The sequence below is a fragment of the Ambystoma mexicanum genome, chromosome 3p, assembly GCF_040938575.1.
Source record: "Ambystoma mexicanum isolate Mex_15411 chromosome 3p, UKY_AmexF1_1, whole genome shotgun sequence".
NCBI lineage: Eukaryota > Metazoa > Chordata > Amphibia > Caudata > Ambystomatidae > Ambystoma > Ambystoma mexicanum.
The window spans coordinates 1,043,356,580-1,043,371,582 of NC_090925.1; the positions used below are offsets into that span (position 1 = coordinate 1,043,356,580).

Genomic DNA, 15,003 nt, shown 5'->3' on the forward strand with positions numbered 1-15,003 from the left:
ATACCCAGGTTATCACGGAGACGGTTGAGCAGGATGGCATGGTTGACAGTGTCAAAGGCAGAAGAGAGATCGAGCAGGATGAGAACACACAGAGTGTTGGAGTCGAGATTCAAGAGCAGGTCCTCACGGATGTTCAGGAGAGCAGGGTCCGTGCTTCTGGCAGCCCTGAAGCCAGATTGATGGTCATGAAGACTTCCAACAGATTCAGCATGGAGGTTAAGCTGGGAGATGGCCAGTTTCTCCAGGAGCTTGCGCAGGAAGGGAGTGATGGAAATTGGGCGATAGTTAGCCGGGCAGGAGGGGTCAGAAGAGGGTTTCTTAAGAAGAGGGTGCACAAGGTAGTGCTTAAGGGGGAAGGGAAGACTCCAGAGGCGAAGGAGTGGTTGCAAAAATCAGCCAGGGCCGGAGCCAGGGAATCGATGTGGTCCTTGATAGTTTTGGAGGAACAGGGGTGAACCTGTTTAGACGAGACTTTCATAGATCGGACTTGTCTGGAAACCTCGTCAGCAGAAAAAAGGGGAAAGGCAGAGAAGGAGGGAGGAGGGGTGGCTGCAGAAGGGCCAGAGGAAGAGCCGGGAAGAGAGGGAGGGAGGTGATAGGAGGAGAGTGAGGACAGGATGTCCTGAGTTTTAGAGATGAAGTGAGAGGCCAGTGCTGTGCAGAGGGCCTGGGAGGGGACAGGAGAGGTAGAGACAGCAGCAGGGTTGGCAAGCTCCTTGCAGATTTTAAAGAGTTCGGCCGAGTTGCTAGATGCCGCAGAGATGCGGGCTTGGATAAGGGCTCTCTTCTTGATGAGAACGGAGAGACGGTATTGCCTTTGGAGCAGGCGGCAGGTACCGTCCTTTACTCCAGGTACAAGAGAAACGGAGAGGGTCAGCACAGCCGGTGAGTTGAGGGGAGAGCGGATAAGAGACCGAACTGTGTTGAATGAAAGTCACAAAGTGACTAAAGAAGGGGAGTTTAAAGAACTGTTCATGTTAAAGGGAAAACCAGCTGCAGAGGGGTCTTGCACCACGTGGGTGCTCACTCGAGACTCTGGTGATTCCTGCATGTGTTGAAACTACTGATACCAGAAGGCCGTAGGAAAGCCGCAAACTGGAGGTCAAAGTGGTCATACAGAGATCTTGTAAAATCCCCTGTACAGTCGAAAGTCTATGACCGGCAAACCATCCGGAAAGTTAAGAGAAGTAAATCCCCCTTAGTGAAAGTGAAGGAGGAACTCTGTGTGTTTGGCAAGAGTGAACGCGACAGAGGGATGCCGACAGGAAGGGGTGAAACAGGATGCCCTAAAGAACATTGTGGTTTGCCAAGAGTGAACCCGACAGAGGGATGCCGACAGGAAGGGGTGAAGCATGATGCCCTAAAGAACATTGTGGTTTGGCAAGAGTGAAACCGACAGAGGGATGCCGACAGGAAGGGGCGAATGATAATGCCCTTAAGAACATTGTGATGCAATGTGATGACACAAGTTAACTCGATGCAGGGACGTCCACAATGTGTTTAAAACAACAGTAAGACCTGTGAAATGCAACAGGAGAAAGTGTTTTTCTGAAAAGCCATAATGAACCTGACGGGGGGGGGAGGCTGAGAATTGAGAGGGGTCTGCGCCCGGCAGAGGGGGACGCAGGGGTGCAGAATCACCACCCTTAGTATGATTGGGAAATAACTTTGATTTGTTATTTGGATAAATCAGGTCCTCGAGGGCAGAGACTGTTTGTGAAAAGAGACTTACCCAGTGAAGAACTTGATACTTGAAAAGGAACTGTCAGTTTGTGCTGGGAAAGCTTGAGCCTGGGCTGTGCTCAGGAGTGCCACCTTGTCCCGTGCTCAAAACGTGGGGAAGGGAGACCCCTGCTCAACCCCCATCCTGACTTATTATTTGTGAACACATCTTTGTTGTGAACCCTATCCCACACTCTTTCTATATTAGTTGTAAGGACTGGCAATATATTTTATTTAGTATAGGCCATTTTACTTTGACCAGACGCCACAAGGACTGGCTTATTTTTCATTTGATGGTCGAAGCTTGCTCCCATCTTAGATTAAGGTTAGATTAGGCGTTTTTCCAACCGGCATACCGTTTGAATAAACACTGTTGAATCGTGATCACTTGTCTTTGTCTGTCTTTACTGTTGCCACCATGAGTTCCTTACTTATGGTACAAAAAACAAAGAGGATCCAAAAGTAGAATCCTCCTGTCACCTGCACACACTCTTATATTGAAGCAAAACAGTCAATATTAAAGGAAAGAGAGAGTATTCTGTTTCAACAAGAACAATGGATTTAATAACATCAAATTTTCAAAAACAATTTTTTAGTCCGAAGGTAGCTGACAAGTTTCGAGGTATAAACCCTTTCTTCATGATCAATACGTACTGGAAAGAAAGATGACACATAAAGCCAAATCAATCATGTGTACTCTCTGAAGTTGGTAAACTACCCCAGCTATATAGAATAATCAGTGGAGAATAACTTACCCCATCTAGGGGTCACATAGTGCTGTGGGAGACCTCATATTGCCTCATTACCTATGTGCCTGCTTTTGGTCTCCCACAGCACTATCATTGATGTACTTTGGAGAAGTCACAGTATCGACTACAGAGGAAGTTACCACAGTATTTGTCGAAGGAGATGGAATATGATCCTGGCGAATACATTGAGTTGAAAGACGTGGCAGAGTGACCCCTGGATGGGGTAATTTATTCTCCACTGATTACTCTCTTATAGCTGGGGTAGTTTCTTGACAGCAGCAAATATTTTGCGTGAATAATATATTACATGAGGTAACGCCACGTTGCTTATTTGGTGTTTCTTTTGTTACAGGGAAATAATTTTTGGCCACGAATATCTCCAAGTCTCTAACTGAATATCCTGTGTGTATTCTAAAGCATCAATTAGGTTTTGTTACCTTGAAGTGGACCAGTGGCTACGGTCATAGGTTTGTTGCATCAGACTATATAGATTTCACGTTGACATTGGAATTACTTGTGATATTATTTTAAATTCACAGTTTCTCCCTATACTGTAGGATGTGGTTCCTCATTCTACTTCATCTCTTTTTATCTATTGCACTCCATGTATGGAGTTCCGGTAAGCCCTTTTTGCTTTTGGGCTATTCCTACACTAAGAGTCGACTTTTGCATGAGAGAGGTTCAGCACATGGGGTATATTAGGGGTATACTATACAAGATCATACTCGCTTTAATATGGGGTCACATCCATCTGGCTCGAGGTGATTGATGGTCTTACTTTAACACTTTTGAAACTGTATGTTAACAACACCATTGTTCCATGGATATTGATTTTCGTGCAGATTACTATATATTTACCAACTTCAGAGAGTACACAAGATTGATTTGGCTTTGTGTCATCTTCCTTTCCATGAAGAAGGGCTTTATACCTCGAAATGTGTCGGCTACCTTCGGACTAAGAAATTGTTTTTGAAAATTTTACGTTATTAAATCCATTGTTCTTGTTGTAACAGAATACTCTCTCTTTCCTTTAAATTGTGTAAAGTCTGTTTACAGAATTAATTGAATATTTACTGTTTTTCTTCAGTATAAGAGAGTGTGCAGGGGACGGGAGGATTCTACTTTTGGATCCTCTTTGTTTTTTGTAGTTTATGATTCTGTGCCAGGATCATAGTTCCTCCTCTGCACCTTAAATCCTTTGAGATTTTTGGCTTGATTTCTAAACTTACATTTTTTGAAATTGGTGTGCACTAACGTTGCCTGGAATAGTATTTTGTTCACTGGTATTCCCCAGTGTGGCACGCTGACTCAGTAGCACCCTGTTAATTTAATGTAATTCTCGAGGATCAATGATCTTTCATTCAGTGCAGAGGAGGCTATGCAGATATTACCTTTGATTAAAGACACAGATAAAGCACTCCAGAGTCAAAAGGACCCCAACAAACTAGTCTTTAAACTGGAAAGGTTAATCAGATGTGAGATTGCACATAAGCTTCACGCAACTACGTTGGTGGAATATTATAAATCGTACAAGAGCCCACAAGGTCTTAGAGTTTGAGACCTACTCTGTGCAGAGAAAGTAAGGACTTTGTTACTAAATGGGATCAAATCTTGCACACATGTTCATTAGATATGATCCTATTAACAATAGAAGAGCTATCTAAGTCCCTTATCACCATTGACACTGATATTACTGCTTTATTAACTCAACTATCAGCGTTTAAGTCTGAACAGGAACTTACACTATTGTTGGAAGAGGTGAACACCAAATTAGCTTCCTGTAACTCAGATATAGAGCAGAGAAGAGAAAGTTTAAATGTGGCACTTTCGATTACTTAAACTATATAGTCTAGACGTGGCAAGAATTTTATCATCACAGGAATTTGAATAAGGCAAGGCTTCCACAGACGGATCTACCCAGATCTGATAGTGGCAGCAATAGTAGCATAGGGGATTCTATCCAACCTGGGAACACTGTATAAACTAGTAGTACAAACATCCCCTTGGGTAGTTTAAGTAGTGGACAATGGGGAGAGCAGGAGCTGAGACTACATCGGCCACAGCTGATTCTGGCTTTTTTTTAGGCCTAATAGGAAAGCGAGGAGAGGGGAAAAAAACACTAAAAGAAAAGAACAAGTAATATGTGAGATCTTAGTGATTAATATCTCCAGCAAAATCCTCATGAGTGGCCAACTCAACATTTCAATCCGTGGTTATCCTTTGAACCAGCTTGCAACACCTCCCTCTTTGAAGAAATAAATTTGCCTTCATAGGCTTTTGAGGAAAATCAGATAAAAAATCTTTGAAACCCAGCCACTTGCAGACTTGACTTCACCAATGGATGACAGGTAGGAAATGCGCGCCAAGAGCGATTTTGACCCACATATACAAAATTCCATATTGAATATGTTTGAGAAAACTGTCCTGTCAGATTTGGGTAAGATCAACTACCAGAGATTTACTCCCTTGAACATTAAAAATTGTCAACTGGACCATATAGAGACACTAGCACGCGATGAAGATCTGAACATTAAATCAGCAGATAAAGGGGGTGCCATCATTGTGATGGACACAGCCCAGTATATCGACAGCTGCTTGGAATTACTACACATTGAGTGCACCTATATCAGGCTCAACAGTGACCCCCATCAATGAGATTAAAACTCTCATAGAGAGGATGGTTGAGAAAGCTTTAAGTAACGACTGACTTTCTCAATTCTTTAAGAGACATCTCCACACTTAGCCCTGACTGCATTTTGTTCTCTCTAGATATATGCAGATTGTATACATCGATGCCCCACGATGAAGGTTTAGAGGCTGTAGAATGGCTTTTGTTAAACTCAACTGGACTGAGAGGGAATGCACAATTTATTCTTGAATTACTGAACTTGATCTTGTTTAATAATTACTTTAGATTTCAGGGTACATACTACATCCAAGTGTCTGGTAAATCCACGGGGTCAGACATGGCTCCTGTGTACGCAAATACATTTATGTACAATTTTGGGAAGGACTACATACTTGATCACGGTGTATGTATATCATGGTATGGAAGAGGTTTATTGATGATATTTTTGGCATTTGGTATGGATGAAAAGAAGACGATGCTTTTCTTTCATTATTTAAACAGAGTACATTCTAGAATTAAATTTACTCTTGATGTTGGCTCTCCTACACTGCACTTTCTAGTTGTATGTCTACAGATTAAAGAGGGGAATATAGCTACCTCGGTATATCATAAGCCAACTGATGCAAACAACCTACTCCACTATACGAGTTTTCATCCCAGAGCTATGCTAAAAAGCCTACCTTATAACCAAATACGTCGGTTGAAGAGGATAATATCTGACCCTGCTGGCCTGGATATGGCATGCTCCACACTGGTTGACAAGTTTAAACGTAGGGGTTACCCAACGGAGGTCCTTGATGAGGCAAAGTTGAGATCCAGTGAGATATCGAAAGAACAGTTAACTTGTCACGCAGAAAAAGACAAAAGAAGTTCCCTTGTTGTTCATTTCCAAATTCTCGAGGAAAAGCTTCCAGATAAGCAAAATCATCAAAAAACTCTGGCGTATGCTACATAACGACCCGACTCTATACAAATTGTTCCCTAAAGCCCCCATGATGACTTTCAAAAGAGAGAGGAATCTTAGGGCTAAATTAGTGAAAGCTGAAAAACCCCTCAAGGATAGACAGCTGTTTTTGAAAACCAAAAAGAAGGGGACTTTCCCCTGCCTGGGTTCCAGTCACTGCAATAACATTGTGAAAGGTGACACAATTGTACATCCACAAACAGGTAAACACATCAAATTGAGGGATTATGCAACCTGTCTCTCTCCAGGAGTGATCTATGCGATATTGGTCAAACTACGAGACCTTTAAAAGAACGTTGGACTGAACATAAATCGAACATTAGGTGCTACAACCCTAGATCTCCAGTGGCAAGACACTTTTATGAACAACATCACACTATTGCCCAGCTTAAATTCCAGGTATTGGAAGTAGTCAAACATCCAGAAAGTGGAGGCAACTATCAGTCCCTCCTCCTTCGGAGAGAAATGTACTGGGTGCACCTCCTGGACACTGTACAACCTAAGGGTCTTAATGAGCATTGTTCCAGTGTAGTGCTACTTGACCCTCTGATAAACTGTTCCATGAGTATGGATTTTACTTGTATTATCAATATGCAGTAATACATGCTATATATCGGGGAATGCAATGCAAATAACGCTTGTTGGATTGATGATTGATGTTCCATTACTATTGTGCCATATTGTGCAGGATATCTTGCCACTATTTCAGGAACTATCTTGAATACCCATGGTTGGGTTCATGACTGTTATAATTGTCACAAGTACAAAAATGTGCTTTGTTCTGTTCTTCAGACATTACTGCTGTAGTGTCCGAATACTGCAAATTACATAATCATAGTATGTATGCTTTCCAAAGAAATTGAGCTGTGGTAATATTGTTGCAGTTAGAATTGCAATGTTGACTGAAAATGTGAATGTATCTGGTTGCAGTTACAGACTATGAGAATGCTTTGTTTTAAGTTAATAAGATCAACAGATCACAAATTTGTGTTAAATTAGTAATGAAGTCATGTAACACTCTGGTGAACCTTCTGGACGTGGACCCCTTTTTTCTTTTTATTTCTTTATTTTTTCAATTATCTTTTTTTTTCCCAATCATCTCTTGATATATTGTGTTCATTTTTCTATTTTTCTTATTGTTCCCAATTTAGACCAAAGATATACAAGTGATTAGGTCAGTCATACTGGTGAGCGAGAGTTCAAGATTAACTCCAATAGAGAAGCACTTTGAGCCACTTTGAGCTTCTAATAGCGTTAAGGGACCTTACTTTCCCTCCAGGGACATCATTTAGGGGTCGCCAGAGGTCGCAACTGCGACCTCTGAGGTCTCCCTTGCGACCACTGTGGTCACCCTTGCGACCTCTAGAAAAAAAAAAGAAAAAAACGTTATTTCTTTTTTCTTTTTTTTTTGTAATGAAAGCTCATGGGCTGTGGCCAGCACCATGTGGCTCTTTAGTTTTGGAGTGGCTGGCCTTCTTGTTAAATCCCCTTTAAAAAAGAGAAGAAAAAGAAATGGAGTGACACAAGTCTAACATTTTCAGCACTGACCCTAAATAAGAAAGATTAGGAATACCAAATAATGTGTCTTTCTGGAATTCTATACAATAATTGATAGACTCATTGAAGGTTTATTTCAGGCACACGTCAGGGGGTGAGTCACTGAATTAGTCTGTTCTTAAACGCATCAACTCAGCCTTTCATCCTTCTGAAGTCGATAAATGAGTACCAACACAGGTTGGGTGATATTGGGTGTATATTTTTTCTATATAAAGCGCTTAAGCCTAAGTGCTATATAGTAACACATCATTATCATTTGGTCATGGACGTCTGCTTGCATTCACAGTAGTTTGGTAATATGGGCCTATACACCGATACATATGGCGATCCATTCTTGTATGAAATGTACATCACATTATAGTGATATTGTAACCATATTTTTTGTAGTGTATAATGCTATGTGATAGCGCATCCTGTTTTGTCAACGGGTTAAAGGTCGCGTTCCATCGCATTCCTGCGATATCACTTCGGGGTGGGATCAAATGACATTACTTCCTATGATGTCACTTGGGGTCAAGGGTCGTGTGATCTCACTTCCGCTACACCTGGCATTTTGGTGAAATGACGTCCCTGTTTCCCTACAAGATGGATGCAACCTTTTCGAGTAGTAGTGGCTAGTCCGTCCTTTGTGTCGTGTTGAATTTAATAATGTTTTTCAAAATGGCATGCCATGTAAGTTTACAGCGAGCTTGGTTACGTTTCTGATCTAGACCTATGCCGCACACTTGCTACAACTAGGTTTAGAATTGACTTGCCACACAGGGTAATTTATGTTATTTTTTGATGATTAGATGTTTTAAATGGGTTGCAGTTGTACTCACGTTACGAGGAAATATTGCCTGAGTACCTATGTGCCTGCTTTGGGTCTCCCACAACGCTATCATTGATGCACTTTGGCGTAGTCAAGGTATCGACTACAGAGGAAGTTACCACAGTATTTGACATACAAAATAATCTAAAAGTAACTTATGGTTTTGCTCCCCAAGAATAGGTGTAACCTATACTGAATATGTTGGATAAGGTCTTACTTACGTAGAAATATTGTTTGTTTTCTATGTAATGTGTATGCTTTAGTCTGTGTACTTTAAAGCATAGTATTGTGTTTTTATAATTGTGGTTATATATGATGTGATAGTACTTATTTCCCCCAAGATTTATCTGGGCCTACTTGTATTTAAATAAACCATTTATTTTTACAATACATAGTGTTTCAGTGTTTCTATGGACTATTTATATTACCATTTTTTTGCACTGATTCTACAGCCCTCTCTTCCTCCTAAGATACGCATAGCTGCTCTCTCTACCCTACCATATACTCAGGTGGTATAGCCTTATACTAAGAGTGGCGTCTTGTACTGTCTCATTTGAATGGTTTTACTAAGCCCTTAGCTGGACTTCAGAAAAACTGTCCTAACACCTTTACGTTGCTTATCTATTTTTTACTTGTTTTTTAAACACCGTTTTTCATGTGGCATTTCCGAATCAGTTACACAACTGTTTTAAAAGTAAAGTGTAGGAGGTCTCTAGTGAGATGACCAACAGAGAATTGTAACGGTGAAGAAGTCGGAGTTGGACACAACAGTGGCATGCTTTTGGGTAAAGACTTTTATTAAAGAAAGGGTTGCAAAAATACCTTTCTGTCCCTAAATCTAAGAGGGGATTCCCTGCCCCTAAAGAAACAAATGAAAATATCAGGAATTCCAAAACTAAAATAGTCTGTCCTTGTCTTGTCCAAAGAAAACCTGCTCATGCCCCTAAAAGTAATAACTGCAAGGAATGTCTTTACTTCACATAAACAGTGTTCGTGGTTTTCCCAGCAAACAGAAATAAAGTGATGCAAACAAATAATGTTCCAAAATGTGCAAGTTCCACATCTAGGGTGATGCTTCTTTCCCCTAGGTTTAATATCCTTCCAAGACTGATTATACACAAAGAATTATCTCTTGTATTCCCAGTCCTTCAATCTCCCTTAACATAGCACACTTCTCAATCATGTATAGATTTTGCTTTGATCATTCCAGAGTCTTTGTTCTCCTGGTTTCAAATCTTCTAGTTGGGAGCGAGTCCCAGACTCGCAAAGTAACTCTCATAAAATATCTCTTCCACTTGGTGCCAGACCCTCCTGGAGGTACTCCTCCAAGGTATCTTGGAGGGTACAGGGTGTATTAAGGTGGCAGAATACTGTGTTCAACAGTTGTCCCTAGTTCCATAGGGTGCGTCCCGCCCTATGGGATCCTCCCCCCGTGCATCACCCCAGGGGGATTAATGTACTGTGGACGCACCGCTCTGGGCCCATGGGAAATATTTCCCTCTAGCTAGAAGGGGCGATATCCTCAGATTTCTCACAGGATGTACATATATATATATAGAATTCTTTGGTAGTATTGTACGACTAACCCTACATCGCCTGAAGTCTAAGCCTTAATGCTCAGCTACACCATCTTTATTGAATTTGGTTAGGTAAAATGTATTTTCCCTGTTCAGTAAAATAAGGAGGCCTCTCAGTACCCTCTCTCAGGGCTGGTTCTGAAAGTCGATTTCAACACTGGCTTTCCCAGTGTGCATCTGCCTTCTCAGTGGGCACTTCTTTCCTTCATGCCCTGGCTTTTCCGGGGAGGAAGAACATGGAAACGTGTCTATTATCTTCATTTCTTACTTCCCACGCTCACCCTCAAATCTATACCAACCTTCGTTTTCCACAACACCAAGAAAGTTATGGTGGGTTTAAAAAGGTTTGGGAAAAAAAAAACTTTCACCTGAAATGTGAAAAAAGGAAAGTCCATTTGATACCTGCACACAATCCTGAAAAATGTTCCTGTGAACTTTAACATTTTCAGACAAGACACTGACACGTATAAAGCAACAATGGCCATTGGATGGTATTTGAAGCTGCTACCTGTGGACATAAAGAAAGCGCTGGCAAAGTCAACAGTTTTGCCTATTCCATGCCTATATAAAAGACATTAGCCAGGTGCTGCCGTAATGGTACTACCTAGCCATAAGCCAGAAACAGCTGACAAATGCTGTGAGTACCTGGACATATGATGCCAGTGCATAATCTAATGATGTTGCTTCACCTGTGTAATTCTATTTTTGCTGGTTGCTCTCGATTATATCTGTGCTTTGATGAATTGTTAACCGTTTTAAATAAAGTTGAATACATACATGTTCTAAAGATGAAAACTGTTGATTTTGTCTATGCTGGTTTAATTTTTAATGATGGTCCAAGATAGCTACGGGGATTCAGAAGAAACCTTACATGCTTCCTCCCCCGAGCATGGCCTTCAAGCCTTGCCATTCCAGGTGTTTTGGACTGCAGTTTTAATCAGTATTAGCCAGCTCAGACAATGGTGAGGGATTATGTAGGTTGTATTCCCAAACCTCTAGAGAGCGCAAGTTACAAAGCCCCTGCTCCTAGAGTACCTTGATCATATGTGTAGGTGGTGGAAGAAAGGTCCCATCTGCTCTTCAGTAAAAGGAAATGTGATATGATGAGCACAAAGAAAGGTCTGATAGATTTTAAAAGGCTTGACGATCTTGACTAGAAGCCTTTCTTAGACCCTTCAAGTCCCACATGATTGAACAAGGTGCCTGTACACTGTAGTCGTTAAAGGCTATTAGACATGTATATTGGCCGGAGAGGGTAGATCAGGGGCAATGCATTTGTGATGGAAGCAAGATGATGCAGAGCAACACAATTTCAAATCCTGGGCCTGGGCCTGTGCCTACACTTCAGACACTATTGCAAAATATTTCTAATGGTGTTGACCAATCATAGTAGTCTCTGAAACATCTTGATTCTTACCTATTCTTCTTTTTTCTGCCATGTTGTTTCTCCGTCTTAGGTGCTGCAGCTCATTCAGGAGAGACACAACATTTGCAAACAGATTCACCTTCCAGTCCAAAGTGGAAGCTCTCGTGTCCTGCAAGCCATGGGCCGAGGGTGAGTAAAGTAATGATGACCCTGTTTGCAATGACTGGTGACCTGCAAACCATTTGGACAACAAGAGTGCATTCCTATGTTTTGTTTATAAGTAACATGGGCCATAGTGAGGGCAACTGTTAGACCCCACTTGCCATGACTGTGACTCGACTTGCAATTTGTGTGGTTTTTACTTAATACTAATGGAGAGTGGGAGAACTTTTTCAACTTCCTGGGTCCGATAATTCATGCAGTGAAGAGTACATGTTTATGATGCCTGTCCGGCTCCAACACGAATCTTCGTTTCTTTCTCTTCCATCTCACACCGGGAGTTTCACTTGCTTGTAGCAGATAGCCGCCCTTCCGATTTCCCGGAGGACCCCTGCCCACCCGCACTCCTCCAAAAGATCCTAGCCTCTACCTGTACAGGTAGTATGGCTTGCTCAATCCTCAACCGCTCACTCATTTCAGTATCTTTCCCGGAAGCCCGAAAAACATCCAACAAACCCATCCTCAAAAAAACCGACACTCGACCCACTCCTCCCCCAGAACTACTGGCAAATCTCCAACACTCGTTTCATCGCCAAACTTATGGACCGCGCAGCATACAAGCAGCTTGGTCTCTTCACCTTAGCCAACAATCTCCTAGACCCTGCGCAATCTGGCTTCAGGCCACTCAGGGGAACAAAATCCTCCATAGTGTCCATCTGGGACGACCTAAAAAGAACAGCCGACGCAGAAGGCTGCACTGTACTCCTCCTACTGGATATCTCTGCAGCTTTCGATACCATTGATCACTCTAATCCTATTAGGCAGGCAACAAACACTAGGAATCAGAAACACAGCCCTCTGATAGATCTCCTCTTTTGTCTCAAATCGCTCTCAAATCATGCACCTCCACCAGTTCACATCCACCTCACGACCAGTAAGGAAAGGTGTCCCACAAGGAGCATCCCTATCTCCCCTAATCTTCAACTTCTACCTAAAACCCCTCCCCGCAATCATCCGCTCTTACAATCTTACTTGCTACAGCTATGCAGATGACACCCAGATCATCCTTAAAATCCCAAAATCTCAAGGCTTCGGCAATCTGGACCTGTCGTCATGCCTTTCAGATATTGACCACTAGATGATGACCAACCACCTCATCCTCAACCCTGGGAAGACTGAAATCCTAGTTTGTGGAAAACAGCCCTTTTCCCCAACCGATTCCATTGCCGCAATCCCTAGGACAAGCACCAGCAACTTCAAATGTGGTAAAAAAGCTTGGATGCACGCTGGACACAAACTTATCCCTCACCCAACACATCACCTCCGTATCTAAAACCTGTTTCTTCCATCTATGGATTCCCTTACCTCACCTAGCCCCACCGTTTTTCGTCCATCAACTCCTCATTTTTTCCCGCCTAGACTATGCAAACTCCCTCTACCTAGGCGCTACAGCGTCTCAACTAAATAAAGCCCAAAGAGTCCAAAACGTGGCAGCACGCCTGCTCGTTAACCTACTCCCCAGAGAACACATCAGCCCTGCACTAAAAGTCCTCCATTGGCTCCTGATACGTCGACTCACTACCTTTAAAGCCATGTGCATCACCTACCGCGCCATCCACAACACCGGCCCAGATTTCCTTCAAGACAAAATCCAGCCGTACCAGCTCTCAAGGAATCTCAGATCTCGCACAGCATATCGCCTAGTGGTCCCACCTCACAACTCCTCCACGCTGGGCGCGTCCTCGTTCTCTGTCCAAGCACCAATTATCTGGAACTCCCTACCCCTAAAAAATTTGCAACACTGAATATCACCTGAAATTCAGAAAGGACCTGAAAACATGGCTCTTCTCAACTGCATCCTGAAACCTTCCCATACACCTATCTCAGCTCTGATGCCGGCAGCATTTGCAGCGGCTCACCTTGAGAAACTGTTGCCCCATGCACAACAACCTTCCTACACTATAAATACTGAATGGAAGCCAGATGCATTCGCTGACGCACACCACAATAAACCTTAGTCCTCCTCCAACTGCAACACGAACGACGACAGCATTCGCATTGCTCACCCTGACAAACTATCGCCCCATGAGCAACAACATTCGTACCTGACAAATACACCAGGGAAGCCAGCAGCTTCCGCTGCGGCACACAGCAATAAACTCACTCGCCCTTGCTGCTCAGACTCTCGCACCAGAGAGACCACGAACAATGAGACCATGCATGCACACTGGACAAAGACCGCTGCAGCCGAACAACATCGAAGCCTATGGTATGTATACCTTACACCACGTGTGTGGACACATGCCGCAGGCACGGCCAAACATCAGTGCACTGTAGAATGCAGCTACGGCTATGCCCATCCGGTCTAGCAGCACACATAGCCGTCCACACTGAAAAACATGACATATCTCAACACATCTGCCACTAGCATACAGCCACTACCAACGAAAAGAAATTCGGTATAGCTGGCCACACATTGACTCTTCAACAATAGCACTCTATGGCAAACCACCAACAGCGCCTACCCACGTGCCTGACCTTTTTTTGGCTGCTTAGTCGAGCCTAGCCAGCCACCTAAGTCCTAGACTGGCAAAAATGCACACATGCATCTCTGAATCTAAAACTCTTAGGCCCTCCAGCATATTGACTAAAGTCACTGAGGGTGTTCCAACCACAAAGCGCATTGAGGCCATACAAATCATCACTATACAAAATAACCCAATACAATACAATGGTCTTAAATATTGTGGACGTCACTATGAGTAGTGAACGCAAGTGATATTTGGCCATGTGTCCTGATATGGATATTGTTAGGGAGATTTATCCTCAGCCCTTTGGTGATGGGAGAAAAACTATCATCCTACTGAACAGACAGCGTTCCAGCAAAAAGGTAGTCAACACTCACTTATTCATAGCTGTGGCAGAGCAGTAAGGCTTAACCGAAGGGAGAAGAGAAGGTTGTGGTGAGGTATAGTTACTCCCAATAGACACCCCAAAAGAATACACTATACAGGTAAACTGAAACATATCTATGGTTTAATATATGGATATTTGAGCTAGATTGCGTACCCAAGATGCATTGCCCATCTGGCTATACACTGTAGGTGAACTTCCAGTGATGGCTATTGGGTGGCGCTGTGCGTGACTTGGTTGAAATTTCAAATTCTGCTGTGACATGTTTACACATAAAACATAGTTCAAATAAGTACTTGAGTTGAAATACAGTAAAGCAGTATGGATATGGCCTTTAGGCAATCACTTTCAACTGTTAACCAGCATTTATGACCTGTACCTTGTAGTAACCTCAGTACAAATTATGCAGAAGGATTGGAGAATAATGGATCCTAAACATCAGGAATACATTACTTCAGTCATGTTAAAGCCTCAGAATGCTAATGTACGAACAGTCAATTTATTCCCCACAACCTTTGGTACACATGCAGGATAGTTAACACACATGTAGCCTATA

At 42.6% G+C, this 15,003-nt stretch overlaps 1 protein-coding gene across 3 annotated transcripts in view; it reads left to right on the forward strand.

Moving 5' to 3' along the window:
* Window positions 1–15,003, forward strand: part of CDK5RAP1 (CDK5 regulatory subunit associated protein 1) — a 741,070-nt gene that overhangs the window by 323,958 nt on the left and 402,109 nt on the right. For all 3 annotated transcript variants that reach the window (XM_069652401.1, XM_069652403.1, XM_069652404.1), the window contains one exon: window positions 11,467–11,564. In XM_069652401.1, the coding sequence (XP_069508502.1) occupies window positions 11,467–11,564 (98 nt within the window). The remainder of the gene's footprint in view (window positions 1–11,466; window positions 11,565–15,003) is intronic.